This window comes from Myodes glareolus, chromosome 26, assembly GCF_982192425.1.
Source record: "Myodes glareolus chromosome 26, mMyoGla1.1, whole genome shotgun sequence".
Lineage (NCBI taxonomy): Eukaryota > Metazoa > Chordata > Mammalia > Rodentia > Cricetidae > Myodes > Myodes glareolus.
In genome coordinates this window covers 16,345,583-16,364,983 of record NC_142051.1, presented here as the reverse complement: position 1 = coordinate 16,364,983, position 19,401 = coordinate 16,345,583, and the positions used below count along the sequence as shown (strand labels likewise).

Below are 19,401 nucleotides of genomic sequence, written 5' to 3'. Positions count from 1 at the left end.
TAATGAAGGTGAGAGGCATGAGAGAGTTAGGTTTTGAGTTACCATCCGATGACGGTAACCTGACCCTAGTCCTCTTAAGTCTACAATGCCAAAAGTTTCTGATTGGAATACAGCTCACTGTGAATTCTGATTACATTTCTATTCCCTTCCAAAAATACAGAGAGGAAATTAAGTTACGTTTGATTACATTACAAAAATCCATCCATTCGGTGTCTGGGCAGTCACGGCCATGTCAGAAGTCAACACACATGGTACGCAGGAGTATGTTCTGTGCTGTGGGCCTCTAGCCCCTTTGCTTCAGCGGAGCCATGTGTAAGCATCAGGAGACAGTTAAAAGAACACAAACGTACCTATGTCGTTTCATTAGGAACAAAGCAGTTTTTGTTTACGGGGAACAAGTGGAGAATTCGAACCCTTGAAACTTGAGAACAATTTGTCTCGTCCTCACAGCAATGTTACCAGTTGCAAGAGATCAAGTTTCTTAAATTCCCTCCAAGAAGCCAAGTGTAGACGGCAGGGCAGAGCCGATGAGCTGTCGGCTTGCTTGTTCTCAACCTTTCACATGTGTTGATCGCTTGGTAGCGTATTAGAATGCTTGCAGTCCTCGTGTATATTTTGTTATACAGACCATCTAGAGCTTTGTTGAAATAAAGATTCTTATTAAGCCAGACTGAGCTGGGCCCTGAGGTTTTGCATAGCTCAGGTGCTGTTAATGTGGCTGATCCAGACATCACAATTGAGTATCTGGGCAGGCAAGATGTGGCCTTTCTAACTTTTATCTATTCAAGGTAGCCAGTAGAATTAACAGACAGAAGTGAACTGTTTTCAATAAAATATAAGGCAGTGCCTCACTTTTATTGTCTATCTATGTTACTAGTTCAAATTAGAATACAAAGTATAGACTTAGTTATTTTCCTTTCAGGTTTGAAAAGAATTCAGAACGGTTTGTCGTATCTCCCGAGGGAATATCACCTGCAGAACACGCAATTTCCCAATTTCTACTTTAATAAGTGCTTACATATTCAACAAAGCTATCAGAAAACACCAATTCATGGATCCCTGTATTAGGCTTTCTCTTGGGCCACCAGCCAGTTCACAAATTATGACACAGAGACTTATTATTAGTTATGAATGCTTGACCGTATCCTATGCTTGTCCCACTAGCTATTATAACTTAAATTAACCTATTTCTTTTCACTTATGTTTTGCCTCAGGGTTTTTTAACCCTTTTTTCATTCTGTATGTCCTACTCCATGTCTGTCTGTCTGGCAGCTGCCTGCCTGCCTGTCCCTAGACTTCCTCTTTTTTCTATCATTCTCTTGTCCCTCTCCTCTTTCCTCCCCTCTTGAACCTAGATTCCTCCTCCTCCTATTCTTTCTGCCTGCCACTTCCACCCCACCTATCCTTCTGTTGCCTAGCTACTGGCCATTCAGCTTTTTATTAGACCAATCAGGTGCCTTAAACAGGCAAGGTAATACAGTAATATATTGATACGTCGTTAGACAAATGCAGCATAAATGGAATGTAATGTACCTTTAAATAGTTAAGTAATAAACTGCAACAAATGTAACACATCTTAACATAGTCAAAGTAACATTCCACACCAGCTCCCCGCCTCTGGGTTGAGGCTTGAGTGGGGAATGTTGGGTACCAGTTCTTGTGTTTGAACACTGAGTCTTTAGATATGGCACTGCATGGGAAGGTTGCAGAACCTTTAGGGGGTGGAGCCTTGCTAGAGGAAGTGGGCCACTGGGTTGGGGACTGGGGTTGTATAACTTCCTGTCTGCTCTTTGCATTCTGACTGTGAAGGCAGTGTGACCAGATGCCTCTCACTCATGCCACTAAGCCCTCTTAGTCATGACGGATGGTATCTCAATCCCCTCAAACTGTAACCCCAAATAAATGCTTTTCCCACTAGGTTGCTTCCCGTCAAGCATTAGTCACAGCGATCAAAAAAAAGCAAGTAACAAACTCAGGGATTCTGGTTTGCATTGTTCTGGGGTGCAGCCAAGGTGTTGGAACCCTCTGGATGATTATATATCACCAACACTGAAGAGTCTCATGGGTACAAAGGTACAGTGCCGGGTCCAGCAGCGTGCTTGTTAGAGGGCAAATGTAAAAAACAAAGAAAATCTCTCTTTCCCCCTCTTTCTTTCTCCCTCCCTCCCTCTCTGTAGTCACCCTCTGGTGTGTGTGTGTGTGTGTGTGTGTGTGTGTGTGTGTGTGTGTGTGTTGGGGGAAATGGGGTGGATTTAAAAGACTAGGTTGAAAAAACTACCATCTATCAAAGGGGCTAAGTGATGATCTAAGTATTGACTCAAGCCCAAGAAAAGACTGACTTGGTAGAGAGACTTTCTGGTATTGGCACAGTGGAAGAGAGGGGGACCTTTCTGCTCTTATTGATACCAAAGCAGCACCTTGGATTCCAGGTGGACTGTCTGGAATCAGCACGGGAACAGATAAGGGCTGTGATGGCTGTTAGTTCTGCTGTAGTATTTTCATTTTGGAGCTGTTTGATACAAGCAGGAAAAAGGCAATTAAGTGCTTTAAGCACAAGATAACAATACAATTGGAATGGGGTTCGCTCTTCCCCAGACCTCCAAACCAGGGTAGGGGGCACCTTCAGTGGGTCCACCATGGTCTATAGAGGTCATGTTGACTGTGCTTATGGGCTGCTTGTGAACAAACTCTGTTTGTTGCACCAAAGCAACGCAAACAAGAGCAGCGAGAAAAAGACGCACACCAGCACAAACCGCTCTCACACTGGCCATGTTCTGGGCAAAGGGACCTTGTGACCAACATAGCCTAATCCAGTTGACACAAGGCACTGTGAGCCAGGGGCTGAGAACCTGTCTAGATACTTCGTTTCGGATGTGATGTCATCCTGGCAAATTAACCCTTGACCCTTTCACAAGGAGCACGCATTTATATATTTATAAGGCTGCAGAAAGTAGTTCCTTTGTGAACCAGAAGCCAGGAGACACCTGGTGAACAGTAAATATCTAGTCGGTCAGAAACAAAATCTGAACACCTTTATCAGCGAGTCACCACCCAGTTCAAGCGAACAAAGGGTTCATGGTTTTCTCTTTCTCCGCGAGTTCACTTCTGTTTGTGATCTCTCAGCCAATAGGGGATTTTGGTTACAGCCCCTTATCCCTCTATCTACAGCCTGCCTAGCAGCTGTTTAGAGTTCCTATTGGGCACTGCCATTATCTCGATTTCAATTTAGCCCTGAGATCCCCATGCCCTGACAGCCCCACTGGAGGCAGTTGGCTTCCCTCTGCTTGTTCCCTTCAGGTAAAGCTAGCTCAACAAAAGCAGAGCGATAGTGTCCTGTCATTAAGGAGGGGCTGGAAAGGCACCGGGGGCCCCTCCCCAGCCACAAAGGGGCCCTTGTGGGCTTGTTTATCTATAGGCTGCTGAAAACCTAGGAAGTTACTTTGTTTGACTAGAATAAAAAGCCGGGAATGATCTCGAGCACAGATTTTCTTTCATTAGAAAGCAAGATCAAAGGACGGAGGTCTCATCTTCAGCTCTCACATCCTCTCCTCTCATGTCACCGCAGTCAAAAGCATTAAGCAAACCGTATGTAATTATTAACTGATGGATTCCTTACGAAGATTTTCGGCTAGCGCCCGCCGTATTCTCTTGCTTTCCTCATGCATGCATTTATCTCCCGCATCAGTCAAGACTAGAAAGCCGTGCTTTGTTTGACAGACAAGGACCTCCAGGATAAGTATAATTAGAGAGCACATGACTCACACGTGTATCGGAAACCATGCAACGTACTGCAGTCACTCATACGTCCTGATGAGAAGGTGATTCACTAACACAACAGTTGAGGCAGAGACCTGCCAAGGAGCGATCCAGAACAGTTACTTCCAACCCAAGTTCCCAAGCATCTAGCTGGCGTGGATGTGCCTCATGGGAGGAATTACTTATTTGTTTATGTGGGTGCTGGCAGGGGAACTCCCGATGGAAAGGTGTGTGTGTTCAGAGCGAAAGACATTGGCACTCCTGCAGAGTGCATGGGTGTGGGTGTGTGTGTGTGTGTGCGGGTGTGTGATGGTGTGTGTCTGTGTGAGGTCCGTGAGTTGACGTATATGGGCACTGTGGGATTGTTTGTGATTATCTACGTGTGGACAGTGGTGGGCGGGCCGTGGCTAGTGCAGTAGCCATGTTTCAGAACACATGGTAGGTCTTGATTAGATAATTTGGGGGTCCTTGACAGATGTGCAGAGTTGAAAACTCTCATCTTTATTTGACTCCGCAAAATTAGATTACAAAGCAGCCCTGACAGTTTAAAGATAAAACAAATTAAGGATGCCAAAGTTTCAGATGCTACTATCCAGTTTTCTAGGTGAAAAACTAAGCATCATTTCTGATTTGAATTTAGAAGCACAAATATTAATGGGAATATAGAGAAGATTATGGAGGTAGAGGTTTGACCCTGAGACACACATAGGAAACTTCTCATTGCAGGTATGACTAAGGATCTATCTGTAACCCTCCAACTCTTGGACCTCAAGAGTTGAGGGTTTGGGACCTCAAGCTCACACAAGTCATCAACTGGGGGGCGAAACAAAGTGGTCCACAGGGCATCTAAGTGTTCCTTCTCAAACTGAGATCCGTAGTTCGTAGTCACAAGTGTACTTACAGGGATTGGAGACTTCGCAGGTTCTGCAGAGCTTCCGAGGGGACCTGTCTCAGCTGATTGTTCTGCAGCATGCTGCCCATTGAAACAAATGAAGAGAGACATTAGAGAAAATTAACAAGAGACGACCCGAACACAACAGCATCAGACACCGTTCCAGGTGTCTTAAAAACATCGGAACGCCAATCAAAGTTTTAGGGAGGTTAAATTCGCAAGGGAGTGCCAATAAGAAATAAATAAGGATGTACTTTTGTTTTTGAGTTAATCTTGTATCCTGTCATGTTACTGAAGGTGTTTGTCAGCTGTAGGAGTTCCCTGGTAGAATTTTTGGGGGTCACTCATCACATCATATCATCTGCAAATAGTGAAAGTTTGACTTCTCCCTTTCCAATTTGTAGTCCCTTGATCTCCTTCTGTTGTCTTTTGGTTCTAGCTAGAACTTCGTGACCCACAACCAGCACTGGGCTGAACTCCTGGAGATCAGGTGAAGAGATGGAGGAGGGATCATATGAACAAGGCAGAGCAAGAGAATGATGGGGAAAACCACAGAGATGGTTGACTTGAGCTAGTGGGAGCCCATGGACAATGGGCTGACAGCTGGGGAACCTGCATGGAACTGAACTACATCCACTGAATGTGGGTGACAGTTAATGTGGCTTGATCTATTGTGTGTGTGGGACTGGCAGTCACCCCAGGACCTATCCCAGGTTCATGAACTGTCTCTTAAAAGCCCATTCCCTATGGTGGGATACCTTGCTCAGCCTTGATATGTTGGGGAAGGGGCTTGGTCCTGCCTCAAGTTGGTATCCCAGACTTTATCCCCTCTGAGGAGTGGCTGGAGGATCAGAAAGGGGATGTGGGGGGTCAGGAGAAGAGGAGGGAGAGGGAACTGGGATTTGCATGTAAAATGAAAAGTAATTTTAAAAATAAAAATATGAAGAAAAAAAATAAATCCTAAAAACCCAATTACCAATTAAGTTTAGTTACCTTTGAATGAGAGAACAAGAGCAGGTTATTTTATGCTCCTAAGTAGTTAATCAGAAATTTCTGCTTTTGTTTGAGATATTTTAATGGGAGACAAAACAGCTAAGGGTTTATACTGTAGAGTGCAACTACAAGAGAAAACTCGCACATGGCCTTTGATTTATTTTGCAAACCCTTCTTACTGAATACTTGGAATATGAACAGAGTCGAACATGTCCCACGTAGAGGGTGTAGACATATAACTGCATTTTATTATTTGCATAAGGGAACACAAAGAACATGGACTGCTTTTTATTAGAGACAAGGTGTGATTTTGATATTTTTTTTTGTTTCTTTCCTGAGGATATTTAAAATAGTCATTATTTCATACAGCATCTTCAGGCTTCTCGAAGTATACAACTTTGCTTATACTTTCTTTTTCTTTCTCGTTGACTTTTTGGTTAGCAAGGCTAAGTAAGAGCCGAAAAGATGAAGCAGGGCAGGGCAGGGAGGAGGACAACTGTGTCAATTTGTTGAAGTGACAGCTAATGACCTAATTCTCAGATGTTCTTTCTGCCGAAGTGTCCTAGGTATAGACATTACGTCATCTACCAATGCTGGATTGTAGGTCAGCATTGGACAGGGCAATGATGGCTCTCTGTGGCTTTTCTCTACTTACCTTTGCCTGTCACTTTACGGTTTTGGTTTGGGGGCATTTGGGAGGAGGGTGGCCCCTTTCCTTGACTGAAGGGCTTATATCAGAGAATGAATTTTTGTTGAGGATTGTTTCATGCAACATTTCATTGGGTTAAGTGTTTTGTAGTACAGAACCACACAGCCTATTTATCTTAGGATCAATGTGTTCAGGGACAATAATCTTAAATGTTAGAGGTAAGAGATCACAATGAGATTCCATATGTAAGAGAGCACTAGCCAACAAACGCTGATGTCATCTTTGTTCTTTATTTTAGTTAACTGGATCATTAGTACTTTTCTGTTGTTTTACCATAATCTCTACTCATCCACCTTAAGCAAACCGTGACTTTTATATTATCTTTAAACATGACCTTTATATTATCTCTGTGGCCACATTTTTATTTATACAAACAAGATGTCACCAAAGGTTGCAGTTCAGGTGAGGAACTGTGAAACTCACATATGGGCGTGGGTATCCTCAGGATACGTCAAACACATTTCTTATGCCTTAGGACAAGACAAACTTGAAGTGTCATAATAACATGTATCCTGTGTGAGCAGATTGAGGCCAGTATTCCTTCTCCAGTACTTTGAAAGGCCCTGGAGATTCCATCCCTCCATAGGAAATGGGGATTCAAGGATGACTGGGAAAAATGAGCAGTCACAAACTGGTGTGGGAGAATTGTCTGTATTCTGTCAATCATGTTTTAAATAAATGCTGATTGGTCAGGCAGTAAATATAGGTGGGTCAACCAGACAGGAAGTAGAGGTGGGGCGATGATAACAGGAGTATTCTGGGAAGCACGAAGCTCCCTCTGCAGTTCTGTCCAGACTACCAAAGAAACAAGATGTGAGCTGCCATGCTGAGAAAGGTACTGAGCCATGTGGCTAACATAGATAAGAATAATGGGTTAATTTAAGCCATAAGAGCTAATAAGTAGCCTGAGCTAATGGGCCAATCAGTTTCATAACTTATGGAGATCTCTGTGTGATTTTCTTTGGGGCTTGCCGGCTTGTTGGGGTACCGGGAGGGACAGAAACCCCAACAAGTCAGCCCTCATGTTACAACAAACCTGCTTTCTTCAAAATTGGGAAGTAAACCTTGTTAGGCAGTGGAAGAATGAGATTTTAAAAGCAACAAACCATTCCCAATAATAAACCATTGAATAATTGCTACAACATGACCTGTGCATGGTTGTGCCCTGGTTGGTTAAAAGGAGGTAGTATGAAATATGTATCCAGCAAACTTTGCTAATTTAATCCAATGTGACCCTTTCTCTTTGTTTCTTATTTTTCTGCTAATTTAAAGTTAGTGATTTCAAGAAAGCTTTACACATACACACACACACACACACACAAACACACACATAGTTTGTTTTGTGGCCTTTATAATGATTCTACTGATTAAATAATACTTTAACTTATATATGTGATGAGAAAGCCTATAATACTAGGAATTAAAAAAAAACTACAAACAATCATTCAATGGTTTTGACAGGAAGTATTTAATCCATCTCAATTTTTCTATAAAAAATATAGTGTGGGAGGTCCTTCTGATTGTGTGTTGCCTTTCTTGATTAATGAATAAAGAAACTGCCTTGGTCTGTTGATCGGGCAGAACTTAGGTGGGTGGGAAAGACAAAACTGAATTCTGGGAGGAAGAAGGCAGAGTCAGAGAAACGCCATGGATCCACCATCGGAGACGTGATGAAACTTGGCTGGTGAGCCACAGCCTTGGGGTGATACACAGATTAATGGAGATGGATTAAATTAATATAAGAGTTAGCCAATAAGAAGGTAGAGCTAATGGACCAGACAGTGATTTAATTAATACAGTTTCTGTGTGAATGTTTTGGGAACAGACTTGAACATCTCTGAACTATAGCTTAAGACTCATTTAAAAAGTCAGCTAAGGTCAGTGCTATCTAGGGCAGGCAAAACGAGGCACAGAGTATGTGCAAAACCATTCTGGGCACATGAAATGTGTTTGCAGTCAGAAACCCATATCAGACAGAGACCTCTTTTTCTGACTGCTCCATAGTTACTCGATAAATAAACTTGAAACAATGGGTTTACATCTTGCAAAATTAAGAAAACATCGATGTCTAAAGAGTCTGGGTTTTCTCTGCATCCTGAATCAGAACCATCTTTCCACAAATGTTTACTGATAATATACTGTGAGTAGTCAGGTACTTTTCAAAGGACTGGGATATACCGATGATCAAGACTTAGTTTGTCTTTGATTTGCTGGACATGGAGTGCATTATAAGAAACACTCAATGGGAAGATAGTATCATTAGAATTATACAATGATAAAATCAGGAAATATAAATAATGTGGTGGAAAAAACATTTGTAAAACTTGAGTATTCAAGCTTAATTACAAATTTAGGGATTTGAAATTAAATTTCCATATAATTATAAGTCATATATACTTCATATTATATAATTTATTTGTATTCATATTAGATACTTGTATTTCAAATAAACACAATGGTTTGAGATATATTTATACACACACACATATACACACTTTATCTCATATACTCAATATACAGTTTGCTGAGTAAATTGAAGAGGTTGATTATAGCATAGTTTATTTTTTATTATTTTAAATTTTATTTATTTTTAATTAATTCTTTGTGAATATGTGCTTGTCAATATGTTTAAGTCTACAGGCGACTGTGGATGAAAGAAGGGGCAATGGGTCCCTTGCAGCTGGAGTTGCAGGTGATTGTGAGCTGCCATGTGGGTGCTGAGATTAAATTCTGGGTTCTCTTTAAGAGCAGATTCTGGGTTCTCTTTAAGAGCTCTTAACTACTGGATCATCTCTCTTGGCCCTACAATATAATTTATTTAACAGCATTCAAATGTTTTCCATACATAACTCGACATGGGAAATCATCTTAGTCATCTTATTTAAATTTGAATCTCATGATGCATTCTGAATGGTTCAAATATCTTGCTGTTTACGCTGAAATAAAAATTCATTGTACCTGGTGCTGATGCATATAAGTTAGCATTAGGGTTGGCAATACCGACTAAAATATTTCTGCTAATAGCATAAGTGGCCCAAAAAGAAGGCAAGCTAAACCAGTCATGTAAGAAGATCAAACAATGGTTCTGTTAAAGAATTTAAATTTTTATTCATCTATTTATTTTACATCCCAGTTCCAACCTCCCCTAACCCTTCTCCCCCATTCCCCTAGAATTAAATTTTTAATAAAATATTAAATTTAATGAAATGTTTTAAAACCTACATTTATCTTAGGTTACTGAAATGCAGCTTTCATTAGGTATAAATAAATGAAATGCTTTTTTTTTGGACTTAACTTTTATCTCAATGGCCAAAAAAATAAAATCAAGATATTGTTTTGTACGTAAAATTTAGAATGGCTTGCAACTTGTAGCCAATCTCTACTTAGATGCTCCAAGTCAGAACACACAGGAACGAAATTTGGTGGAGGGTACTAGAAAAAGAAGGGGTTTGTGCTGGCTAGTTTTATGTCAGCTGAGAGAAGGGAATTTCAGCTAAGAAAATACCTCCACAAGATCAGGCTGCAGACAAGCCTGTAAGTAATTTTCTTAATCAGTGATTGATATGGGAGGGCTTAGCTAATTATGGGTGGTGCCACCTTTGGGATGGTGGTCCTGGGTGCTGGAAGAAAGCAGACTGAGCAAGCCGTGAAGAGCAAGCCAGTAAGCAGCACCCTTCCATGGTCTCAGTATCGTGCCTCCAGGTTCCTGCCCTGCTTGAGTTTCTGCTTTGGTTTCTCTCAGTGAACTGTGATTTAGGATATGAAAGCCAAATAAACCCTTTCCTCCCCAAGTTGCTTTGGGTCATAGTGTTTTAGTACAGGAATAGTAACCCTAACTAAGACAGTATTCAGTAGAACGGAATTTTATGACAACAGATATGGAAGTTGGACGATGGATGCATAGAAAACTTATTTATTTAAATAAATAACTCATTTAACTCTCCTTCTCCACTCTCTCCCCTGGGTAGAATCCAGAGCTTTGGGTATAGCTGGCGAATGTGCCATTGAGTGATGTGGGAGTCCCTTCTGTGTGCTGTGATTAGCATTAAAATAAAGAAACTGCCTTGGCCTGTTGATCGGGCAGAGTTTAGGTAAATGGGGAAAACTGGACTGAATTCTGGAGGAAGAAGGCAGAGTCAGGGACCGCTATGGATCCGCCACTGGAGATAGATGTGCTGAAACTTTGTTGGTAGGCCACGACCGTGTGGTGATGCACAGATTAATGGAGATGGGTTAAATTAAGATGTAAGAGTTAGCCAATAAGAAGTTAGAGCTAATGGCCAAGCAGTGTTTTAATTAATACAGTTTCTGTGTGAGTATTTTGGTTCTGGGCAGCAGGGACAAACAAGTGGCTCCTTGTCACAATCGAGTTACATCTCTAACCCAACATTTTGTAAAGACCAGCTGTCCACTTTACTAGGTTGTACACAAGGTTTTCTACATCTACTTAGATATACACAAACTTAGTATGTTAAAGTCCTTACCGGTGTATTGTAAGGAAACAATCTAAAGCAAGTTTGAAGCTGTGATCTCATTATGCTGGCATCACAGTGACCAAAATCTTTAGAAACAGGCTCCCCAACTGCATGACATGGCAGGGGGAGGGAGGGTAAACAATCTTGCAAGTGTGAATAGGTAAGTGGGTTATTTGGAGGCAGACAACTTTAGATATGATGTTAGAGAAGGAGAGAGGAATCGTCACACACAGGGTATATACCTAAGTATAACATGGTTTTCCGACGCCAGTGAAGGCAGAGAGGGACTTAAATGAGTCACCTCGAAGATCCAAATTGCACATTAATTAGCAGTCATTTGGCATGAAAATCAAACTTGATTTACTTACAGAACTTTAAGAACATTAATTAGCAGTCATTTGGCCTGAAAATCAAACTTGATTTACTTACAGAACTTTAAGACTGTGAAGGCCTGTGAATGCTCCCTTGGGAATGTGCATCAAAGCATTTCCAGCGAGACGTCTGTGGATTTCAGTGAGGAGGGGAGAGAGAGAAAAAGAATCAGCATAACTTGCTTCAAGTGGAATTCATTTCACTGTTGAAAAATGCAATACAACTATGTTCAAACCACACAAGCAACTTTAAGGAACCTTGTTGTCTTAAATATTGCAAACACTTTAAATTTCCAAAAAAGATGTTGGCAGAAGAGTTTCTTAAGAAAAAAATGAAATAAATTCCTCTACAATAACTTATTTACTAGATGCTGCAACATATGTATCTATTTCTGCCTTTTAATTTTTTAAGCGAAAATTACCACCACATAATAATTTGAAACAAACTTGTGAAGTCAAATGCGACAAAAGTTTTAGCACTATCATTCTAAAATAAAATAATCAGATAAGAATATTTTCAGTGTAATTAAAAGAAGAATATATTCATTTTTTATTAGTGTAACATAAGAATGTATATCATCAGAGTCACTTTTTCCTCTAAGCCACAAGAAAAGATAGAGAAGCTTAATTTAACATGCTCTAATTAAATAATACCTTAAGCAGAAGCACAGAACTTATGTTATATATTAACATAAATGACCTTGTGGCAACTTTTGACATCTTTTCCTAGTAACATTTGAAACATTGTGTCTTTACAATATTTTTTTATATGTGAATAGGTTAACAAGGTATGGAGCCCCAGCATTTGGTTCTGTACTAATTTAGCTGCCACATCAAAGCCATAGCCCGAGATGTATGGTGGTACTATCTATCAAGCAGAAGAACCTAGAACAAGAATGAGTCAGAGGACCACAGCATCTCCTGAGGACTTCATCACATCCTTGGCCAGAACACCTCTAAGCTAAGACAGACTCATCCTTCATTGATGAAGACGGAAGTTAGGGGCAAGGGTAGAGTTGGTTCACCTGACTAGAACCCTTTTCCTGAAGGGTCTGATGGCCTCAAATACATCATCTTGATATTGTGTTCAAAGGGAGACAATTCAATCATGGAGAGCTAATGACATGACTGAAATAAGCCAGTCACCATATGACTTTAAGTATGCACCCGCTTGCTAGTCCATGCTGCCGACATTAGGCCATAGATATTTAAGTAAATAATGCAATTATCTTATGAGTAGAATAAATAGTACTAGGATTACAAGTATCTATAGGTCCTGAGTTCAGTACCCCATACCCATATGGAGTATAAATAGATGCAGGAGATGGACACACTCTCCTGGTCTCCTCTGGTACTTCTCTCTCTCTCTCTCTCTCTCTCTCTCTCTCTCTCACACACACACACACACACACACACACACACACACACACACACCAAAAAAAACCACATTAAAGCCAGGTATGATGGTTCAGGCATGAATGTTAGTATTTTGGAGGCAGAGGCAGGAGGATCTCAAGTTTCCTCCCAGGCTGGACTAAACAAGATCCTGTCCCAAATCCCAAACCAACAAAAGCAGCAATAATAACACCAACACAGAAATAATAACACTAACAAAAAAGCAATAAGCATTTGTCCAATGAAATCATATATACTACGTTATTTGTAATTCTGATTTTAAGAAGGAATTTAATAGCACAAGAGATTTGGGCTTTCTCAAAAGAGCTTTGCCTATCGCTCTTATGTATGTACTAATGTGCTTTGAACTGTTAAGTCAGCAAATATCCCTGTTCTTCTGCATTTCACTAACAACATGAAATGTTCAGACAAGATGTCATCTCGAGTCCTTTCCAGGCCCATGACTCCACTCTTTTGTATTGTGGTGGCTTGCGTCTGTTCTTTCTTCCCTTGACAGATGCAATCTGTAAGATTTAGATAGCTCACATTCTGTACTCTTTCCATGTCTGTCATGGTCTGAGAAAGTGCTTTTCAAACAGTAAATACATTTAGGACCTCTTTCTGAAATTAATAATTAAAATGCAGAACAAAAGAAGGACAATGGTTTGGATGAATGCTGTTTTGTACCAAATATGTCTCCGGAAAAGTATTAAGGGACGAAATGTTTCTTTCTAAATATATACAGTGAAAAAAAATGAGATCCACTCACCTAACCATAGCAGGAATTCAGAAAATATGTGTTAATTATATGTAATTCAGCTTAATATTTGACCAAGGTGATTCCAGAGGGTTTAAAAATTTTCCTATAAAATTGTTTTATGAGAAACTTTGTGATCCTCCTCGGCCTCACCCTCAATTCATCCCCTCCCGGCTCCCAGTTGCTCTGTTATTGATGGTCTTTGTGTGCTCAGTTCTGGCTGTATTAGTGGCCCATGACACACTCTTGTCACTGTTCACACCTGGAAGAAATGAGCCTTCAGCCCTTCCCACAAGCTCCTTTACATTGAAGCTGAATCAGACCGCGTGGTTAGCCCTCATGGTTATCCTTTGACTTCATCCAGAATCATCCCTTTCTGCTCCCATCCTGCCTCTCATAGAAACCTAATTTTTGAGATTTCTAATTTCTCAACTTTGAACTCCTTTTTTTTTTTTAAGTTTGTGTCTGGATTATGGGTTATAGAATCTGCTTTGTGCCTGTCATATAACACATAAACCTGGAGCTTGCCTTTCTGCCTAGTCTACTGCCTTCAAATAGTGTTGTGGGCATAGAGAGGTGCCCACATGGCATTTAACTATTCAGTTAGTAAAGACCAATAACTGTCCCCCAGTATTCACCCCTCCTCCTTTCCAGGGTAATTTCCCCTACACGGAGTTTAGAGTTTAACAGTACACGTTGGACACTCACCTAGTCTCACGTTTGTAGCCTTGTTTCCTTCTTCCCATGTTTACATGACTAAGTCAGACTATATACAAACGCTACATGGAGCTTTTCTATCACCTCCTAAAAGGACGCTGCCTGTTTCCAACTCCCCCTGTTTCCCCTTTCCTGCAGGGGAGGCTGTTGAAACAGTATCGCTGATTCAGATGTGAAGAACATTCCATGAAAGGTAAAATGAGGAGGACTGAGAGGAGAGAAGTGGACTAGGGAGAAGGTTCAGTAGGTAAAGTGCTTAGCCAGGTGCAACAGTGCACACGTGGAATGCCAGAAGCTGGGGGACAGAGACTAGAGAATCCCTGAAGTCTGATTAATCAGCAAGTAATAAGGAGACCTCCATCTCAAACAAGATGACATCAGAGCTTGTTCCCACCTTCCACGTGCAAGCAGTAGTATGTGCATGTGTCTATATTCACACACACACACATACATACACACACACACACTTACACACACACTCAAAAGCACCCTCTCCCCCCAAAGAGGGAAGTGACCTGGTCCCTGGACGACTTTGTGTCATTGTGAATCCAAACTGTCCCACAGCCTTGCAGCCTCTCTTGGATGAATAACTGGATCAGTATGGACCTGGGTTATCTTCTGCAAACAAGCGGATGACTGGAGGCTTATTTAGCTGGCAAGGAAGTATCACACCTGCCCGAGTGCGGGCCTCAGGGAATCGTGTTGACAAAGCTGTTCCAATCGTCAACATGCACTGTCTTTGCTTTCTCTCCCTTTCATCTCTGTACTGTTAACTTGCGGTTGGCACACCTGAGCTAGCACAGTGCCGTGGGCTTCTGTGTTCCTAACAGTCATCCGGAGTTGGGAAAAGAACACGCACTTTATTATCTCCTTCAGATTAGCTTCATGCTGAGGGTTTGTCCCATCCAGGGACTGCTTTGGTGATGCAATAGTGGGCACGAGACTCATAAAGGGCCCAAACTCACCAAGTTTACATTCTAATGTGAAGGGTAGCCATTGGGCCCACTAACCAACAGTATAACATGAAAATTCTCTGAGGAAAGAATAACACAGTAAAGAGATTGGAGAACTGAAGGCTGTGGCTGTGCAGGGCTGTTATTTTAGATACAATGGCACAGGGAGCCTTTCTCTTACGAGGGCGTTTCAACCGAGGTCTGAGCCATACTTGAAGTGGCGATTAGAGTGGTGTATGCCTGGTGTGGTCTAGATTCTTCTAAAAGATGAGTCTGGAGAATGGTCAACGAAGAGAATGCCACGGAGTGGGGTCAGGAGCTGCCCAGGACTTTGGAGGACCTCATATGGTCGGCCTGAGTCAAAGAGTGGTGTGAGCAAGCCTGTATTTTGAATGGATCCTTCTGCTGGGACTATCTTAAAGGGCCGGGAGTGAAAGCACGGGGGCGATTAGGTTAATCTGACAGGACAGGTGGTGTAGTGGATGACGGAGCCACAGTGGAGGGGGCACAGCTTGGTGTAGAAGGAAAAAGAACTCCCCATTGTTACTATGAACTCATCAGTAGAGTCAAGGTGTAATGTGTGGTTAAAACAGGAAAAGCAACATTGTGTAGCAATGAGGTTATTATGCACTGCCCGCCTTATTAGGGACCCAGAGTACCGAGGAAGACTATGCAGATACAGAATACATTGTATATGACACTAAAGAGTTGTTTATTGAATCAAGGTGCCCAGAGCTGGTGGGCCACTACCGATGACTTCACGGACCAGACGGAACTGATCAGCAACTGTCCCTTCAGTCAGAATGCACCTCTCTCTCTTCACAGCCATATGCAGTCCAGTAAATTTAGAATACAGCTTTCGGTTTTGTGCTTACTAATTCCGGTGCTATAGTATTGTTAGGTAGGCTGATGACTTTTGAAACATTGACTTTGGAAATGAAAAAAAAAAATGAACGTAAAGCGTCAGTGACATTCTAATCTAGCCACCAACCCTTTAATCAACAGTGATGACCTGCCTGCACGATATGCTTGTGCAATAGTGGCACAAAAGTCATGGGCGTAACCAACCACTATCTGGTTGTAGTTAAGGCCCACTCCATGAGCTAGAACTCATGCCTCATATCAATCAGGTGGCCAAGAACCTGATACAGCACAGCCCATGAACCTAGGGGAAAACCAAATACTATCATTCTGCTAAGGGAACACAATGATAAAATGACTCCCAGTGGTATTCTGTTATACCCATAGATCAGTGTCTCACTCATTAGAGAAGCTTTCTCCTGTTGTAGATGGGAACTAATACAAAGACCCACAACTGGACCATGTGCAGAGAGTGAGAGACCTGGAACAACACACAGTCCCAGAGGAGATGTCTTCATCAAACAAACCTCTTCCCTCAGGTCTCAGGGACTATGAGGAAGAGGAGACGGAAAGACTGCAGGAGCCGGAGGGGATGGAGGAGAGACCAAAGAAAGATCTTCTAAACACAGCAGAATAGGGCTACATATGAACTCAGACACCGAGGCAGCAGGCACAGGGCCTACACAGCTCCAAGTCAGGTGGGGTCCCAGAACTGAGAAGAGAACCAAACGTGAATCTCTGTTCCTCTAACCCAGAATCTATCTCCAATTAACAATTGTGTGCGTGCGTGTGTGTGTGTGTGTGTGTGTGCATATGTTTCTTGGTGCTTTATGTGTTTGTATGTTTGCTTCATTTTATTTTTTGCCCTCTTTTGGATAATACCTATCCATCTATACATATATGGAGATTGAGAGAGAGAAAGAGAGAGAGAGAGCATTTTGGTGGTTAGGACAGTTGGGAAGAGATGAGGTCAAGGAAACTGTGATCAGATTATAACATATGAAAACCATTTTAAAAGATATATTTTAGTCAGCTTCACTTATCAGGGTAAATATTTTTGGGTTGGATTTCCTGAAACGTCACATATTTTTTCCCTCTTCTCTGTATAGAGAGGTTTCAGATACCTCTGAGTCTGTATTGGGTACTAATCTGTGAGCAGCTGACCTATGTTTTCAGGGCAGTCTGCCCAACAACAAAAGAATTTATGACATGCCATCGACTGTTTTCTGGGCTAGCTTGAAGGTGGGTCTGTCCTATTGACAAAAAAGTAACAATTTAAGGGAATGTCTCTTTTTTTGTTCTTTATCGTATATGTATGTGGGGGCATAATTTAAGTTACTTTAAAACCTTTTTAAAAAATATTTATTTATTTATTTATTTATTTATTTATTATGTATACAATATTCTGTCTACGTGCATGCCTGAAGAGGGCACCAGGCCTCATTACAGATGGTTGTGAGCCACCATGTGGTTGCTGGGAATTGAACTCAGGACTTTTGGAAGAGCAGGCAATGCTCTTAACTGCTGAGCCATCTCTCCAGCCCCCACTTTAAAACCTTTTTAAAAAACTTTAAAAACTTTAAATACCTCTAAACTATAGGGGAACTCCCCCCAGACTGTGTGTACACAGTCTATGAATAGTGAAAGTCTTAACACAAATCTTTCCTTCCCGGTGATGACTGTATTAATATTCCAATCCTAGAGATCCACAAGCCATTTGACTGAAAGTCGGTCTTTAAAACTCTGTCTCTGGGATTAGGATTTTGTGAATAAAAAAAAAATCTCTTTCTTCATTCCTGCTTAGATTCTAAAATAAGACAGAACTTAAAGAGAAAAAATTTCTTATCTTTTAATATGATATAAAAATTATCCCAAGTTGGGCGGTGGTGGCACATGCCTTTAACCCCAACACTTGGGAGGCAGAGGCAGGAAAATTTCTGTGAGTTTGAGGCCAGCCTGGTCTACAGAGCGAGTTCCAGGACAGGCTCCAAAGTTACAGAGAGAAACCCTGTCTCAAAAAACAAAACAAAACAAAAAGCCAAAAAACCCCCCAAAACCTCAAAAATTATTCTGAATGACAGTGCACCATGTGTAAATTCATCATTGCAACACTATTTTCTTTAACTTCTACAGAAAGATAAAAAGAACATTAAATTGCAAAAGACTATTGATTCCCTAATCTTCTGCCAAATAAAGATGGTTTGCTATTGTAACAACAACCTGAAACATCTTTGAGAATGTATAAGTATATTTGTAACTTGAAAATTTAAAGTAACAGAGATCTTTGTAATAGGGGATGTTTTTATTTTGAGGTTTGATTTCTTTCCTGCCCTGCACACTGGCCTCCAGAGCCAGGGAGAGTTGTGAGGATTGCACAGGCTGAGATCTGAGAGTGGACAGGGCATCTGACTCTGCTCTCTGTGTGGTCCCTCTGGAAATGTCTGTGCTGGGAACCACTGCTAGGGCCGGGCCCATTGAACCACACACAGTGTTTTGAGAGCTAAGCGAGGAAGGTGGCTGGTTGGCTCTTACACGAACTTCTGACTTCTGGGTTACTCAGCTTCTTTTCCCTTCCCTTCTTGGTTGTTTTTCTTCCCACTAACTTGCTGTGAAAACACTTTTCTTTGAGAATCACTCACATCTTTGACTTCTCCTCCTTTCTTAAGGGGGCGGGTGAGGAAAAGAAAATAGGATTCTTCCATGAAGGTCTTTTTAAGTAAGGCTCTCCCTTGGTAACCCTGCCAGCCTTGGGACTTTCGATGTAGACCATGCTGGCCTCACACTTGCTATCACCTTCCTGCCTCTGCCTCCTTAGAGCTAGGACAACATGTGTTTGCCACCACACCTGGAGATAAGTGGCTTTCTCTATCTTTGATTTGTTTTTTAGTATGTGTGCATTTTTTGTCCTACTTAATTTCTCCCTCCTTCTTGCTTATTGTAAGGTATTTTAATTATATCTCGCTATTTAACATTTTAGAAAGCACTTTCTCATACTTTAATTCAGGTAAGCAAGGGTTCTACAGTCCACATTTTGTATATGAGGAAACTAAACCCCAGAGGGTTTATGTAAAGTAGAAAAGGCTGTCTCACGTTTCACATACATATTATATTCTGGGCTTTTCTGATGCACGCCAGCAAGGCAACATAAACAATCAGAACAGAATGGATGCTATGACAATCCTTCTGACGTCAAAGGAAGACATTTCAACTAAGAAAGGTTGTGCCGGCTCATAGAAATTAATTTTCCACTTTTAAAAGCATATGAGACCCAGAGGGCACACAGTCTTATAAATGTGACTTTGCTCTAGAAATTTCATGAGCGCTGTGATCAGGGTTAAGTGTTTCCCACCACGAATGTCTGGATGACTTGTAACGACCTCCAGTTGTCTGCCACCGTTTCCTTCTTCGGGATTTTTCTATACTGGTGGTAGCAGTTCCCTACTACTTCTGATTTCATTGTTATTCTTCTGGGTTGTAACTTACCTGAATAATCACTGTCAAAGTATCATTTAGGTGTGAAGT

The 19,401-nt window shown here is 41.3% G+C and overlaps 1 protein-coding gene across 2 annotated transcripts in view; it reads right to left on the bottom strand.

Annotated features, from left to right (window-relative positions):
- Positions 1-19,401, bottom strand: part of Lgr5 (leucine rich repeat containing G protein-coupled receptor 5) — a 133,589-nt gene that overhangs the window by 40,061 nt on the left and 74,127 nt on the right. For both annotated transcript variants that reach the window (XM_087901940.1, XM_087901939.1), the window contains exons 3-4: positions 11,255-11,326; positions 4,658-4,729 (exon numbers count right to left, since the gene is read on the bottom strand). In XM_087901940.1, coding sequence (XP_087758066.1) covers positions 4,658-4,729; positions 11,255-11,326 — 144 coding nt within the window. The remainder of the gene's footprint in view (positions 1-4,657; positions 4,730-11,254; positions 11,327-19,401) is intronic.